This window comes from Aotus nancymaae, unplaced genomic scaffold (assembly GCF_030222135.1).
Source record: "Aotus nancymaae isolate 86718 unplaced genomic scaffold, 86718_ANA_hifiasm-v0.15.2.pri h1tg000033l, whole genome shotgun sequence".
NCBI classification, from domain to species: domain Eukaryota; kingdom Metazoa; phylum Chordata; class Mammalia; order Primates; family Aotidae; genus Aotus; species Aotus nancymaae.
In genome coordinates, this window is record NW_026988447.1 from 43,711,230 (window position 1) to 43,728,080 (window position 16,851).

General features: G+C 38.8%; 2 protein-coding genes across 5 annotated transcripts in view; one reads left to right on the forward strand and one right to left on the reverse strand.

Moving 5' to 3' along the window:
• The window catches only part of AFG2A (AFG2 AAA ATPase homolog A), a 338,616-nt gene extending 332,687 nt beyond the window's left edge, over positions 1–5,929 (reverse strand). For all 3 annotated transcript variants that reach the window (XR_010345335.1, XM_012473004.2, XM_064383733.1), the window contains exon 1: positions 5,721–5,929. Coding sequence is in view for 2 of the 3 variants with exons in the window: in XM_012473004.2 (XP_012328427.2) it covers positions 5,721–5,892 (172 nt within the window). In the remaining variant the exon portion in view is untranslated. The remainder of the gene's footprint in view (positions 1–5,720) is intronic.
• A 126-nt stretch (positions 5,930–6,055) lies between these two features.
• NUDT6 (nudix hydrolase 6) overlaps positions 6,056–16,851 on the forward strand; it is a 28,072-nt gene continuing 17,276 nt past the window's right edge. The window contains exons 1-3 of one of the 2 annotated variants that reach the window (XM_012473012.2): positions 6,056–6,230; positions 10,009–10,212; positions 15,590–15,645. Coding sequence is in view for 1 of the 2 variants with exons in the window: in XM_012473010.2 (XP_012328433.2) it covers positions 6,459–6,696; positions 10,009–10,212; positions 15,590–15,645 (498 nt within the window). In the remaining variant the exon portion in view is untranslated. Of the gene's footprint in view, positions 6,231–6,432; positions 6,697–10,008; positions 10,213–15,589; positions 15,646–16,851 lie in introns of those variants that run through there. The other variant, XM_012473010.2, reaches the window with a different exon arrangement.

Below are 16,851 nucleotides of genomic sequence, written 5' to 3' on the forward strand. Positions count from 1 at the left end.
AAAAAAACAACCAGCACCAGCCACTCCAAAAACGCACGAAATGGTAAAGAGCAGCAACACAATGAAGACTCTGCATCAACCGATGGGCAAAACAGCCAGCTAGCATCAAAATGACAGGAGCAAACTCACACATAACAATATTAACCCTAAATGTAAATGAACTAAATGCCCCAATCAAAAGACACAGACTGGCAAATTGGATAAAAAGCCAAAAGCCATCAGTGTGCTGTATCCAGGAAACCCACCTCACATGCAAGGATACACAAAGGCTCAAAATAAAGGGATGGAGGAAGATTTACCAAATGGAGAGCAAAAAAAAGCAGGAGTTGCAATTCTCATCTCTGATAAAATAGACTTTAAAGCAACAAAGATCAAAAGAGACAAAGAAGGACATTACATAATGGTAAAAGGATCAATGCAACAAGAAGAGCTAACGATCCTAAATATATATGCACCTAATACAGGAGCACCCAGATACATAAGGCAAGTTCTTAAAGACTTGAAAAGCGACTTAGACTCCCACACATTAATAGTGGGAGACTTCAACACACCATTGTCAATATTAGACAGATCAACGAGACAGAAAATTAATAAGGATATCCAGGACTTGAACTCAGGCCTGGAACAAGCAAACCTAATAGACATTTACAGAACTCTCCAGCCCAAATCCACAGAATATACATTCTTCTCAGCACCACATCACACCTACTCTAAAATTGACCACATAATTGGAAGTAAATCACTCCTCAGCAAATGCAAAAGAACGGAAACCATAACAAACAGTCTCTCAGACCACAGTGCAATCAAGTTAGAACTCAGAATTCAGAAGCCAACCCAGAATCGCACAGCCTCACGGAAATTGAACAACTTTCTCCTGAATGTTGACTGGATAAACACCAAAATGAAGGCAGAAATAAAGATGTTCTTCGAAACCAACGAGAACGAAGACACCACATACCAGAATCTCTGGGACACATTTAAAGCAGTCTCTAGAGGAAAATATATAGCAATAAGTGCCCACATGAGAAGAAAGGAGAGATCTAAAATTGACACCCTATCATCAAAATTGAAAGAGCTAGAGGAACAAGATCAAAAAAACTCAAAACCTAGCAGAAGACAAGAAATAACTAAGATCAAAGCAGAATTGAAGGAGATAGAGACACGAAAAACCCTACAAAAAAATCAATAAATCCAGGAGCTGGTTTTTTGAAAAGATCAACAAAATAGACAGACCACTAGCCAAACTAATAAAAAAGAAAAGAGAGAATAACCAAATAGATGCAATAAAAAATGATAAAGGGGATATCACTACAGATGCCACAGAAATTCAAACCATCATCAGAGATTATTACAAACAACTCTATGCACATAAATTAGAAAACCTGGAAGAAATGGATAAATTCCTGGACAGTAGCCTCCTCCCATGCCTAAATCAGGAAGAAGTTGAAACCCTGAATAGACCAATAACAAGGTCTGAAGTCGAGGTAGCAATTAAGAGCCTACCACCCAAAAAAAGCCCAGGCCCAGATGGTTTCACAGCCGAATTCTACCAGACATACAAAAAGGAACTGGTACCATTCCTACTGAAACTATTCCAAATAATCCAAAAAGAGGGAATCCTTCCCAAATCATTTTATGAGACCAACATCATCCTAATACCAAAACCCGGCAGAGACTCAACAAGAAAAGAAAACTACAGGCCAATATCCATGATAAACATAGATGCAAAAATCTTCAATAAAATACTGGCAAGCCGATTACAACAACACATCAAAAAGCTTATCCACCATGATCAAGTAGGATTCATCCCGGGGATGCAAGGCTGGTTCAATATACGCAAGTCTATAAATGTAATTCACCACATAAACAGAACCAAAAACAAAAACCACATGATTATCTCAACTGATGCAGAGAAGGCCTTCGACAAAATTCAACAGCCCTTTATGCTAAAAACTCTCAATAAACTAGGTATCGACGGAACGTATCTCAAAATAATAAAAGCTATTTATGACAAATCGACAGCCAAAATCATACTGAATGGGCAAAAACTGGAAGCATTCCCTTTGAAATCTGGCACTAGACAAGGATGCCCTCTCTCACCACTCCTATTCAATATAGTACTGGAAGTTCTAGTCAGAGCAATCAGGCAAGAAAAAAAAATAAAGGGTATTCGATTAGAAAAGGAGGAAGTCAAATTGTCTCTATTTGCAGACGACATGATTGTATATCTAGAAGACCCTATCACCTCAGCCCAAAATCTCCTGAAACTGATAAGCAACTTCAGCAAAGTCTCAGGATACAAAATCAATGTGCAAAAATCACAAGCATTCCTATTCACCAATAACAGACTTAAAGAGAGCCAAATCAAGAACGAACTGCCATTCACAATTGCTACAAAGAGAATAAAATACCTAGGAATACAACTAACAAGGAACGTAAAGGACCTCTTCAAGGAGAACTACAAATCACTGCTCAACGAAATAAGAGAGGATAAAAACAGATGGAGAAACATTCCATGTTCATGGTTAGGAAGAATTAATATCGTGAAAATGGCCATACTGCCCAAAGTAATTTACAGATTCAACGCTATCCCCATCAAGCTACCAATGACCTTCCTCACAGAACTGGAAAAAACCACCTTAAGCTTCATATGGAACCAAAAGAGAGCCCGCATAGGCAAGTCAATTCTAAGCAAAAAGAACAAAGCAGGAGGCATCACACTACCTGACTTCAAACTCTACTACAAGGCTACAGTAATCAAAACAGCATGGTACTGGTACCAAAACAGAGATATAGACCAATGGAACAGAACAGAGGCATCGGAGGCGACACAACATATCTACAACCAACTGATCTTTGACAAACCTGAAAAAAACAAGCAATGGGGAAAGGATTCCCTGTTCAATAAGTGGTGTTGGGAAAACTGGCTAGCCATATACAGAAAGCAGAAACTGGACCCCTTCCTAACACCTTACACTAAAATTGACTCCAGATGGATTAAAGACTTAAACATAAAACGTAACACCATAAAAACACTAGAAGGAAACCTAGGCAAAACCATTCAGGACATAGGCGTAGGCAAGGACTTTATGACCAAAACACCAAAAGCATTGGCAACAAAAGCCAAAATAGACAAATGGGACCTAATCAAACTCCACAGCTTTTGCATGGCAAAAGAAACAGTCAATAGAGTGAATCGGCAACCAACAGAATGGGAAAAAATTTTTGCAGCCTACCCGTCTGACAAAGGGCTGATATCCAGAATTTACAATGAACTAAAAAAGATTTACAAGAAAAAAACAAACAAGCCCATTCAAAAATGGGCGAAGGATATGAACAGATACTTTACAAAAGAAGACATACATGAGGCCAACAAACATATGAAAAAATGCTCATCATCACTGGTCATTAGAGAAATGCAAATCAAAACTACATTGAGATACCATCTCACACCAGTTAGAATGGCGATCATTAAAAAATCTGGAGAAAACAGATGCTGGAGAGGATGTGGAGAAATAGGAACACTTTTACACTGCTGGTGGGAGTGTAAATTAGTTCAACTGTGGAAAAGTGTGGCGATTCCTCAAGGACCTAGAAATAGAAATTCCATTTGACCCAGCAATCCCATTACTGGGCATATATCCAAAGGATTATAAATCGTTCTACTATAAGGACACATGCACACGAATGTTCATTGCAGCACAGTTTACAATAGCAAAGACCTGGAACCAGCCCAAATGCCCATCGATGATAGACTGGACAGGAAAAATGTGGCACATATACACCATGGAATATTATGCAGCCATTAAAAACGAGGAGTTCACATCCTTCGTAGGGACATGGATGAACCTGGAAAACATCATTCTCAGCAAACTGACACAAGAACACAAAATCAAACACCACATGTTCTCACTCATAGGCAGGTGTTGAACAAGGAGAACACATGGACACAGGGAGGGGAGCACTATACACGGGGGTCTGTTGTGGGGGACGGGGGGATAGCGGGGGGGTGGGGAGTTGGGGAGGGATAGCATGGGGAGAAATGCCAGATATAGGTGAAGGGGAGGGAGGCAGCAAATCATACTGCCACGTATGCACCTATGCAACAACCTTGCATGTTTTTCACATGTACCCCAAAACCTAAAATGCAATAAAAAAAAAAATAAATAAAATAAAATAAAATAAAAAAGGCTTCACCACAGACAGCTTGAGAAGCACTGGGCTAAAAGATAACTATATTAAGGCACAAAAACAAAAGATTTACAAATAGAAATCTAACACTAAAGAGACTATAGATGGGAAACTCTGGGCACTGGATGAACTTGCCAAGGAGAGAGGATTTATTGAGGGGGAAAAAATGTTTTGAACTAAGAATTGATGAATTTCAACATTTAATGGTCAAGGGAAGAGGATCAGCCTGCTAAGGAAAATGAAGTACCAACAAAGATGGAGAAAACTAGGAAAGTTTGACAACACATAAGAAGTAAAGTGTTTCAAGAAGAAGGAAATGGTCAATAATACCCAAAACTGCTGTGGTCAAGTAAGGTTTATCAACATGGAGCTGCTCGGAGACCACACCAGAAGTTTCCATAGAATGATGGGGTGGAAGTCAAAGAAAATAGGCTAACGAGTATGTAAGTGGTGAGGTGGCAGAGACCACTCTAAGAAGTTTGGCAATGGACAGAGATGGTTGTAGGAAGAAAATGTGGAGCTTTTGTTCTGATTTAAGATGGAAGAGAAATGAGCATGTATAGATGTCAATGCAAAGGATCTAAAAGAAGTACATAAAGAAGTTGAACCTTCAGGACAGAACAAGTTGTCTTCCCATACCTAAGAAAGAGCGAAAACACTGTGTGAACTCTAAGATTGTCTTTAAGGTTTGATTAGACATAAAACATTTTGTTTTATGTCTAATAAACTAATAAACTCTAATATGTCTAATAAACTAAACTAATAAAACATTAGTTTAGTCTGGTCCATTGTTCAAAGCTATTACATTTCAAATATAAATTTTCAATGTATCATTCAATTTACAAGACTTTTAGATATAAATTCGTTCTCCCAAATAAAGGGAGCTGTCATCTAGAACAATGGCTTTGAAGTAAAACACAACTGGATTCAAGTATCTCTCTGCCACTTAGTATCTGTGTAACCTAAATGGAATCACGTTTTTTCTTCCTCTATAAAACGGGCATTACTATACCCATCGGTCATAGCTTCTGTAGAAATTATATGAGATAAATATACTGCTAACACTAGTGTGAAGTTACTAGCAGTTATTAAATATCATAACCTGTGCAGTACTGGAAGAAAATGCTATAATCACTCCTAAAGGCAGAGTGATCCACATTTTTACTGGTTATTTAGTTTTTTAGGATAAGTATTCCATGTTCGCTAGTTATGAACAATTTTGCAATTAATTATGTCGTTAATGTTAAATGAGACAAAGCGTTTCAAGTGCAACTTAAAAATTCAACACAACTTACAAAAGAGACGCCTTAGACACCGATAAACCACCTCAGCCTAACTTCTCCAATGCAGGCGTGGCTACGGCTGCATGCTTCTTACAAACGTAAGTTTTACATACTTCTCTGTCGCTCTCAGACCTATGTCACGCCCAACTTTCAAAAGTCTCTGCACCCCAAGTCAGCATCACTGAGTCTCCCTCCCCTCAAGTTGCGCCCCCTCTGCCTCTAACCTCCCTCCCGGAATTCTTTTACCCTTTTCTAAGAAGTTGGTCACTTTCAGAGTCCCGGCGGCCGCCGCGAAGTCTGAACCAGCAGAAGGAGTCTGTGCCCCTGCACAAGAGGAAGCAGCAGAGGGCAAGGGCGAACCATTTTCCGCGCTTTGGTTCAGCCGCTTTCTGTTCTTCTTGGAAGACATAATCAGCATGCAGCCTGTACCAAGAAGTAGCAAAACCGACTCAAGGTACGCGCTTCAACCGCGAGAAAAACTTCCGGGGCAGAAATCAGCGAGGTTCCGCCCCTGCGCCGTAATCTCCTGAGTGGAGCGCAGTAGCGTCAGCGTGGTGGGAGGGACCGAGCGTTTTCAAAACCAGCAGTCTTGGGAACGGCTGCGGGGGTTCTGGGGTTTGCAATAGAAGATATGTTCTGGGAACGGAACTGCCACTTAGATTGCAAATTCCTGAAAAACGGGACGTTTTTGCATCTCCTCCCGGCTTTCCTATCTCTAAACCAACCTCAGTTGACTTAAACTACCAAATAAAATAAGTGAGTGGCGGTGGGGGAGGAGGTTTTCCCAGCTTAACTGGAGCGGGGCAAATTGTCGAGAGTGGCCGGTGAACGACTTCGCGGTCTCCTTGGCATAGCTCAGCAGAACGGTAACCCCAGCTCAACTCCGTGTGAAATGATAGCACTCTTCTAAAATGTACGGCCGCGAGCTTCGCTCCAGAGCGCGGAGGGGTCAAAAGGGCTTCGGCAGAATGCGACTGCGCGGAGATGCGGCCGCTATTAAGCTGGGTCACCTGGCGCGAGGTGCTAGCTCGGGCCTGGAAACCTAGGCCTTCTGTGGGTTACCTGGAGGCCTTGAACGCACAGGGTTACGCGCGGAATACCCCAGTTGGAGCGTGCGAGCTGCAGGGCGAGCTGGACAGATTCGGGGGCATCTCGGTACGCCTGGCGCGGCTCGACGCGCTGGACCGCCTGGACGCCGCCGCCTTCAAAAAGAGCTTGCAGGGCAAGTGCGCCTGAGGCGAAGGGTCCCCGGGGCTCCAGAGCTTTTCCAATGAAATAACCGCGGCCCCCACTCCCGAGTCGCTCTGTGCACCAGTATCGAGCCCAGTGGAAAGAGGAGAAGGCACGCGTGACCCAGGCCCGTTTTCTGGAGCATTTGTTCTTAGTCCCTTTGTTGGGAGGTCTCTAAGGCGATTAGGTGAAATGATGAAGATCTCGGAGTTTGGGATCTGCGACCCTGGTTGCTGGTCCACTCTAGTATGGGATATTCGGAAACTGCCGTGAACCACCATTTCCTCTTCCATAAACCCCAGTAAAAGGAATTCCTGGGATTGCCGAGAATTAATTTGGGTAATGCATAAAGTGCATAGCACAGTGTCTGCCACATATTTAACGCTCAGTAGATGTTTGTTAATCTTATTACATTATTACTATCATTTACCGAGCCTTGGTTCTGTCGGACACTTTTCTCAAGGAAAAAAACTGTCTTACATTCTAATACGGGTGGTTTACTGAGTGTACCAAAGAGGCTCTTTTTTTTTTTAATTTTTGTGGGTACATAGTAGGTGTATGTTTATGGGATATATGAGCTATTTTGATACAGGCATATAATGTGTAATAATTACATCAGGGTAAATAAGATATTCATCACCACAAGCATTCAACCACAATCCAGTTACTCTTTTAGGGTTTTTTGTTTTTGTTTTTTTGGTTTGCTTGTTTTTTTGAGACAGGGTATCATTCTGTTTCCCAGGCTAGAGCGCAGTGGTGGGATCATGGGTCACTGCAGCCTCCAACTCCTGAGCTCAAGCAGTCCTCCCACCGCACCTCCTGGGTAACTGGGACTACAGGCGTGCATCTGGCAAACTTTTTTCTGTTTTTTTCTAGAGACGGTGTCTCACTGTGTTGCCCTGGCTGGTCTCAGTCTCCTGGGCTCAACTCATTCTCCCGCCTTGGCCTCTCAAAGTGCTGGGATTACAGACAAGCCAACGCACCTGGCCTGAATTATTGAATATAGTCACCGGGTTGTGCTATCAAATACTAAACCAGAGAGGTTCAGAGTGTCACATTTGTATACGAATTGGGTCAACAGCTGTCTCAGCAAGAACTGGAGTTTTTTAGAATAACACTTCTTTTATAATTAACCAGGGAGGCTGGTGGGTGGTTTCAGTCTTCAGTAAGAACTACTGGCTTTGAACCTTGACCCCAATGATAAGAAAGCTCAGATGGAGGAGCCTTCACTTTGGAAGAAGTCCTTGATTTAGTGCCACTGAGGGTCTTATAATCTAACTGAAGGCATAGCATCCAAATTCAACTGTGGAAAGATCTCTCACACAGGAAACTCAAAATAATCTTTATCCTATTGAGCAATATGGCAAGAAGCATATCTGTAAATATAATTGAGCTAGTTATTTCAATGTTTACTCATCTTCATTCCCAGACTTCTTAACAGGCTTCACATTATTTTCTCTCCAACGTGGGAGTTAATTGCTGACAAGCCCACTTAGGCTGCAACAATGTCAGTGATAGGAGAATCAATCAATTTATCTTCCAGTGTGTGGGTAGACACAGGTGTTACACACACTGATACTTATAAATGACCAAACAGGTGATCAAAGCACTACCCCTAGTCAGCATGGTAAAGGAGAAAGCTATTCGATTTGGAGCTGCATATCCTGGGTTCAAATACTAGATTCTGCCACTTGCTTAGCCAGGCATTAGGCAAATTGCCACTGAAAATATTTGCTTCTTAGCTTGCTTTTTGTGAATAACACCAGCTCTAATTACTGGACAGATACGTTGATCAAAGATGAAACTAATTTGTAAATTGAAGTACAAAATACTTCTTATATTTTTTCAATAAAACAAATTTTGTTGCACTTAGTGGTAGATGTTTCAGGATCTTTATAAATACTAATTCATTTCATCCTCCACACAAGACTTTGAGGTAGATAGTATTATTCCCATTTTAAAGAAAGTACTGAGGCACAGAGAAAAAGTTAATTTTGGCTCTAGACCTGTCTCACTCACTGCACAATGCTACCTCGAAGAACTACTGCTGGTTCTGTGTTACAGTTGAACAAAACTAACTGAAGGGTAGTGCCTATAAAGAGAAACTATTTACACCTGAAGTCCACTATTCTTAGTCTTTAAGAATAAAGACTATTCTTAGTCTGTTGTTAGTCTTTATGGACTAAGAAGTCCATATTCTTAGTGGAATATGAAGTCAAGTATTCATACTCTTTTAGAACATGAATATTGATATTTTGTTACCAACAACTGAAGTTAGCGGGATAAACAGGCAATATATTGTTAGCTTCACACATAATGTATCTGCGTCAGTAATGAAATACCACTGGTTCTGGCTCCTCCTATGCCACTGACTAGCTGTGTGACTTTAGGCAAGCCAATCATTTCATTAGTACAAATTGAGCCACAGTGCATAATGTAGTAACCTGGAGAATTGCAAATGCATAGAATATTAAATAGGATTAGAAAACATAGCTGTGGTGAGATGATGGATGAAGAAAGTGATTTGAAAAGTTTTTCTAAAAAATGTAAAACTGAAGTATTCATTTCTTCACCCATAAACTTAAGGTAGTAATACCTTTCATGGTTGTGTACTTAATGAGAGAATGTACATAAAGTGCTTGGAACTTAGTAAGTTTCAAATAGATATTTGCATCTTTTTCTCCTGGCTCAATCTTAAGTAATAAAGTAAGAGAATTTAAAGAAGGCAAAGAGAAAACCTATAATTCATGATATTATCTATAATAAAGAAAAATTAGAATTCCTGTATGCTAGTAATATGTGGTTTGATTTTTTCATTATATTTTTATTTTCAAAATTTCTAGAACCAGCATACATTATTTAAAAACAAAATTTAACTACCTTGAAATTTATACATTAAAAACATTATAGGAGAACTCTTAAAGGAAGAAAAAACAAGTCCATAATTGTCACTAAGATTAAACCTAAGAATGTTAAAAGGAACAGCATTAAAATGGTATTTGATTTGGTCTAAATCCATTTATTTGTCCACTCTAAAATGTGCCAAGCATTGTCTTTGGTGGTATGGATATAAAGGTCAGCAGTGTACTGACTCAAGGAATTCAGTCTGATGGAAAAATCATATAAACAAGGTGGTTATTATGGTGAAACATGGTCGTTCCAGTGCCAGCAATGTGAACAGGACATTTGGGGACCTCTTTTGCTTAAAGATGGCTTCCTGGAGGAGGTGAAACCCTGAAGTGAATTTTAATTTATTCCACTAGTCTCTCTGGAAATTATTTAGACTTTTATCTTCTGCATTTAGTTGCAGTACAACAATGGCGATCAGAAGGTAGAACAGCTGTATGGTTGCACATTCCCATCCTCCAAAGCCGATTTATTGCCCCTGCTGCTTCCCTGGGCTTCCGTTTTCACCATGCAGAATTGGATTCATCAACATTGACTCTGTGGCTGGCAGAAGGGCCCAGCAGATTACCAGGATATGCTTCACATCAAGTAGGAGTTGCAGGTCAGTTTCAAACTCATTATAACCAGAATTAACTTTTTAGAGGTTCACCCAATTCCTTGCTTGTTACACCTAAGCAAATAGTTTATTCATATGGAATGAGTTATTTGATTAAATGATTACAGTTGTTCCACCTTATCTGCACAGGATGTGTTCCAAGACCCCAATGGGTACCTATAACCACAGATAGTACCAAACCCTATATATACTGTGTTTTTTCTTATCACATATATTTATGATAAAGTTTAACTGATAAGTTAGGGACAGTAAGAGATTAACAGTAACTAATAATAAATTAGAATAATTATAACAATATACTGTAATAAAAGTTATGTGAATGTGTTCTCTCTCAAAATACTGTTTTGTATGCACCCTTTTTGGGATGATATGAGATAATAAAATGCCTGCATGATGAGGTGAAGTGAGGTGAATGACAGGCATTATGACCTAAATGGAAAATTCCAGAAAAGATTTTTAAGTTTTAAATTGCATGCTCTTCTGAGTAGTGTGATGAAATCTCTCACCATCCTATTCTGCCCCACCCAGGCTGTGAATCATCCCTATGTCCAGTGTATCTACCATCTATAGGCTACCCATTCATTAGTTACTTAGTAGCCTTCCCTATTATCAGATCAGCTGTCCCAGTATCACAGTACTTGAATTTAAGTAACCCTTATTTTCCTTAATAATGGCCCCAAAGCACAAGAGTAGTGATGTAACATTTTCGGACCGTGGTTTACCTTATATAACTGAAACTACAGGAAGCAAAACTGGCCAAGGGGGACTATGGTATCTATTACATAGTGCTTTTAAATAGGACTATTACATAGCGCTTTTAAATAGGTGAAGTTTGCCTCAATCAGTAGACAGCAGCACAGAGAACCTGTTTAGTGTTTAGTTTTACAAAGGATATGTTTGAATATATTTTACACAAGTAATTAAACTTCACTACTCAAATAGTAGCACTGAATTGGGATCAAGGAATATATTTATTGTAGATGAAACATGTTAGCGCTAATTATAATACATTTGTAAAGTAAAAGATAACTTTTATGTTGAATTTCAGGTAAAGTAAACCAACTTTTTAATGATTTGAACATTAATTCTTAAAAATATTTACATTATTGTGCCAAACGGTTGTTTAAAATAGTGTAATTTAAGTATAGAGAAGAATTTTGAAGTTGCTGATTAGCTTCAAAGACAAAGGAAACTTGAGAGAAGACCTCCCTCAGAGTAAGACAGGGATTCTGAAATTGCAATTTGCATCAAAATCACCTGGAATCTTAAAACAGATTGCTGGACCCTATCCCCAGAGTTTCTGATTCAGTAGGTCTGGGGTGGGGCCTGAAAATTCACATGATTTTCCTGGCTGTTCTGTTTTTGCTGCTGCTGCTGCTGCTGCTGGTCTCAGTACTACCCTTTAAGGACTAGGGTTAAGGAAATTCCTAGATTTCCAGAAAAACTCTAATAGTAAGGAATCTTTATTACCTTAATAAATGAAAGCAATAAAACATATTAGTTATTTAATTAATGATTTTATTTGCCTTTATATAATTTACAAGAGTTTTTAAGGTAGTTTGCACACCTACAGTGTTTTCAAGGAGTTGTTCAAGAATGTCTAATGATGTCTTTTCTGTCCGTGTCTTACTTCCCTGTAGCAAGCAGACATTCAGAAACTTTCCGTTCAGCTCTATTTCAAAAGATTCCACTCAATAATTTAGTGACAGCCTCACACTTCAATGGAAAGTTATACAAATAATTATCATTTATTGGCACAGACTCTCAAGAGTTCCCAGTTATGGCCGGGCGCGGTGGCTCATGCCTATAATCCCAGCACTTTGGGAGGCCGAGGCGGGTGGATCACGAGGTCAAGAGATCGAGACCATCCTGGCCAACATGGTGAAACCCCGTCTCTACTAAAAATACAAAAATTAGCTGGGCATGGTGGCGCACGCCTGTAGTCCCAGCTACTCGGGAGGCTGAGGCAGGAGAATTGCTTGAACCCAGGAGGCGGAGGTTGCGGTGAACCAAGATCGCGCCATTGCACTCCAGCTTGGGTAACAAGAGCGAAACTCCGTCTCAAAAAAAAGAGTTCCCAGTTATTACTACAGAATTGGTGATATATGCAGCAGAAACTATATCCTATGAAGGACCTGTTCATAACTAAGTACTATATTGTGCATTATAGTTTAGAGTATCAGAGCAGTTCAAGGAATGGGGAGATGCAGAACTTGACCAGTCTTGAAGACTCACTGGCTTCAAATAGGATTTGAAGCCAGTACTGGGGGTCTGGATGAGGTAATGTAAGAAATTGTTCTGGAAAGGTGCAGAGTTGTTTTTTGTTTTGCTTTTTGTTTTTTTTCTTTTTGAGGCAGGGTCCGATTTTGTCACCCAGGAATGCAGTGGCATGGTCTGGGCTCATTCCAACCTCCATCTCTCTAGCTCAAGTGATCCTCCTGCCTCCACCTCCCAAGTAGCTGGGACTACAGGCGTGTGGCAGCACGCCAGGCTAATTTTTGTATTTTTCTGTAGAGATAGGGTTTCGCCATGTTGCCCAGGCTGGGGTACAGAGTTTTTAGGTGGAGAGAAAAATAGTTGACATTTGTTATAAACTACCCAAGGCAGATGTGGCTGGAATAGCATGAGCCATGGCTTTCTTTTGCTTTTCAAACTTAGCAAGCTTGTGTCTGACTCAGAGCGTAGACACCTACTGGCTCCTCTCCAGAACTTTCTTTATCTAGTTCTTTATAGCCAAAGTTTCTGCTCAAGTGTCTCCTTCTCAGAAAAGCTCCTGACCCTCCTGTCTAGAATTGACCTCTCCCTGCACACTAGTGCCATCATTCCTTGTCCCTTTATCCAGCTCTATTTTTCTTCATAGCATTTATCACAGTCTAAAATTCTATTATATCATGTATATATAATTAATTATATTGTGTCACTTAATCTCCCCCACGATAATAGAAACTCCATAAAGGCAGATATTTTATCTGTCTTGGTCACCACTGTATCCACAGGCTAAAGGCAGTGACTGGCATAAAGTAGATACTCAATATTTTTTTAATGAATGGGATGGAAATGTGAGCCTTCTGAGAAAGCAGCTGTAGTGTTGTGGAGGGGCAGCAGTGCACAGTGAGAAGGGTGTGCTTGCTCACTCATTTCACTCATATCACTCACAGGATTATTATGACTTATACCTGAGCTAATGTACAATGAAGCACAGTGCCTGAAATCATAATAATAATTTTTATATTGCGACCAGCAGGGGTCGCTCAAATTGTGCTTTAGTGGTGCTGGTTTTGTCTCTGTAATACTGTGCTCATGTTTACAGTGAATTCATTAGGGAGAAGTTCAATTTGAGTAATAATAAATTATTAAAATTTAAGAATAAGTTTCCTTGGCCAAGAATGCCATTTCTTTGGCATTCTGTCTCTTGTAAAGTCCAATTAAATTATCGTTTACATTTTCTAATAGAAGCCAACATGAATGTTAATTATACCTCGGTTGTGATTCTCCTTCCTGCTTTAAAATACTCAAGTGTAGTGTTTTCAATTCAATTGCATTTCAATTACTTTTCCTCATGTTACACATGTTTGTTCCTTCTCTACATTCTATCTCTATATAGCATTTATTACCTTTTAATATTCTATGTAATGTAATGTATTTTTTGTTTATTTGTTTTGGCACCTCCCCATGCACATACCAGAATATGAACCCCATAAGGATAGGGAGTTTCATTTGTTTTGTTCATCACTATATCTGTAGCACCTAGAAAAGTGCCTGACACATAGTAGGAACTCAATTAATATACCTGGATCTATATAAATTATATGTAGGAACTCAATTAATATACCTGGATCTGTATGCATTATATGTAGGAACTCAGTTAATATGGAAAGCAAGAACAAATATGTAGAAAGTATCTTTTAACACATTATTTAAACACAAATACATTTAAATCATAGCATCTAAAGGATCATAATAAAAATCACTAATGTGTCATTTGTATTTTTGACCCAAGATTGCCTAAAGGGAAATATTTTTAAAAAGAAAGACAATGTGCAATGTGTATGATGCATACACAGAAGAAACGGACTAGAACTTAAAACATATATAAAACAAAGAAGTATTCCAAAGCAGTGTATTAGTAGATTATAAAATTGTATGTATATAATAAAGAAATTTAATTGGCTTCAGAAAGGTCTTGAAATGAATATTGAGATATTTGAGATTTGGATCATCAGGGGCACAGCCTATATTCTATGCATAGTGATTCAAGGAATAAAAATGAGAAGTCAATTCATTTATTCCATAAATATTGTAAGCACATATATTCTCTGAATGTTTGTTCCCCCTAAAATTCATATGTAGAAACCTAATCCGCAGCGTGATGGTATTAAGAGGTAGGGCCTTTGCGAGTTGACTAGATCATGAAGGCAGAGCTCCCATGAATGGGATTAGTGTCCTTATGAAAGAAGCCCACAGGAGCTTGTTTGCCTCTTTGACTATGTGAGGACAGAGTCAGAAGGCACCGTCTGTAAAGAATGAGCTCTTATCAGACACTGAATCTGTCGGCACCTTGATCTTGGACTTCCTAGCTTCCTGAACTGTGAGGAGTAAGTTTGTTGTTTATAAACTACCCAGTCTATAGTTATTTTGTTATAGCAGCCCAAATGGACTGAGACAAAATTGTCCGAACACTAAAGTAAATGTTACAAAATGATAGAAAGGTTAATTTATTCAGCACATGTACCATCAGGAATAATCTAGTGAAGAAGGTGATACAGATGATTGTCTTATAAGTTACCATGTGCTAGAACCATCATTGGTACTCTAAGTTGTTAAAAGATCCTGGACGCCTGAGAAATCACTTCCTTGCTGGAGAGATTTTATAAGTCTTCATGGATAAGGTCATACAGGTTGAGCTTCCCCAGGCTACAAATCAAAGATCCAAAATGCTCCAAAATCTGAAAGTGTTTGAGCACTGGCATGATGCCACTAGTGGAAAATTCCACACCTGGCATGTGACAAGTCACAGTCAAAATGTGGTCAAAACTGTGTTTCATGCACAATATTATTTAAAAATGCATAAAATTGCCTTCAGGCTATGTGTATAGGTATATGTGAAACATAAATGAATTTTGTGTTTAAACTTGGGTCCTATCCCCAAGATACCTCATTAGGTATATGAAAATATTCCAAAATCCAGAAAAATCTAACATTTCTCATCTCAGGCACTTTAGATAAGGAATACTCAACCTGTATTTGAACCAGGTCTTCAAGTATGGGTAGAATTTTGATCACCACAGATAAAGAGTGTAGGAGGAGAGTAGGGTGAATGAAATTAATATTTCTCAATTGTCTTTTCTTTTTCCCCCAATAGGAGCTGTATTTGATGAAAGTACTAGAAAAATACTGGTTGTACAAGATCGAAATAAAGTAAGTTGCTTCTGTTTTATAAATTGCTTTCTAAATATTTCTTTCTAGAGAAGAATAAGATGTAGAAATTTTAATATGCCTAAGGGATTATAGAAAGATATTTTTAAAATCATTTTTAAGCAGTTATGGATCACTTATTTATTTAAACCAAAGTACTTTTACAGTTCTTGAAAATTTCCAGGTAACACTCAGTATTATTATCTATTACTTTATGGCTGAAGGAAAATTATAAATGACTGTATTTAATTGGAAAGACAAGTCTGTTTTAATATATTATCAAGATATTCTTTCATTCCTTCAGCATTCAATGAGTTTCTACTTAGTGCCAGGTGCTGAGAATATAAAAACCAGTAAGACAATATACCTTATGCCCTGCAGCTTACTATTTATTTGGAAAGGCAGTCATGCAATAGATGATAGCAATTAATTTGCCTAAAGAAGTCCTCAAAAACTTCTCAGAGGAGGTGACATTTAAACTAGGTCTTGAAGAATGAATAGGAACTTTCCAGGTGCAGAAGAAAAAAGATTAAAAAAACAAACTGATAAAATTAGAATTGCTTGTATAAAGGCACAGAGCTCAGAAAGGGACTGATGTAGTTTAGAAATAATGGTAAAAAGTTCATTGTGGTCCAGAGTGCGGAGAGTGGTAAGATATTTGACCTGAGAGTTAGATTGGAAGCAGAATGTGAAGAGGATTGGGTATCAAAATAAGGAGTTTAGGTGACTAGAAGCAACAAACATTTCTCAGAGAAGTACGATGATTAGGGATCAGATGTTTTCATGCTCGGCAGTCAGAAGTAAAAGTGAAAGAGAATAATGATGTTGATACTTTCTGAGACTTCAACAAATATTAGTAGGCAGAGTCAAACATTTTCCCCCACCACAAATGTTCTTAAAGTTTAAATTAATGTTTGTAATGATAGCTGAAAATGTGATCTAAAACTATTCTCATGGCTATAAGTAACTTTCAAGTTTTAGTTAAGGCAGGATCTCTGATTCAAACTAAGCTTTTTATCCTCAACAGAAATTTGTAGAATACCTAAAGTAGTATTGTAACTAGCCCTCAATAAGTTTAGTATTTGAATTGGAACATACATATATGTAATGGGAATGACTGGAGAGTAGGAGGCATGATTGAGTGGTAAAAGTAGGGCCTACTTATAAGGTACCTGAGAGCCAGGCAGATAAGTTTAGACTTGACATGGA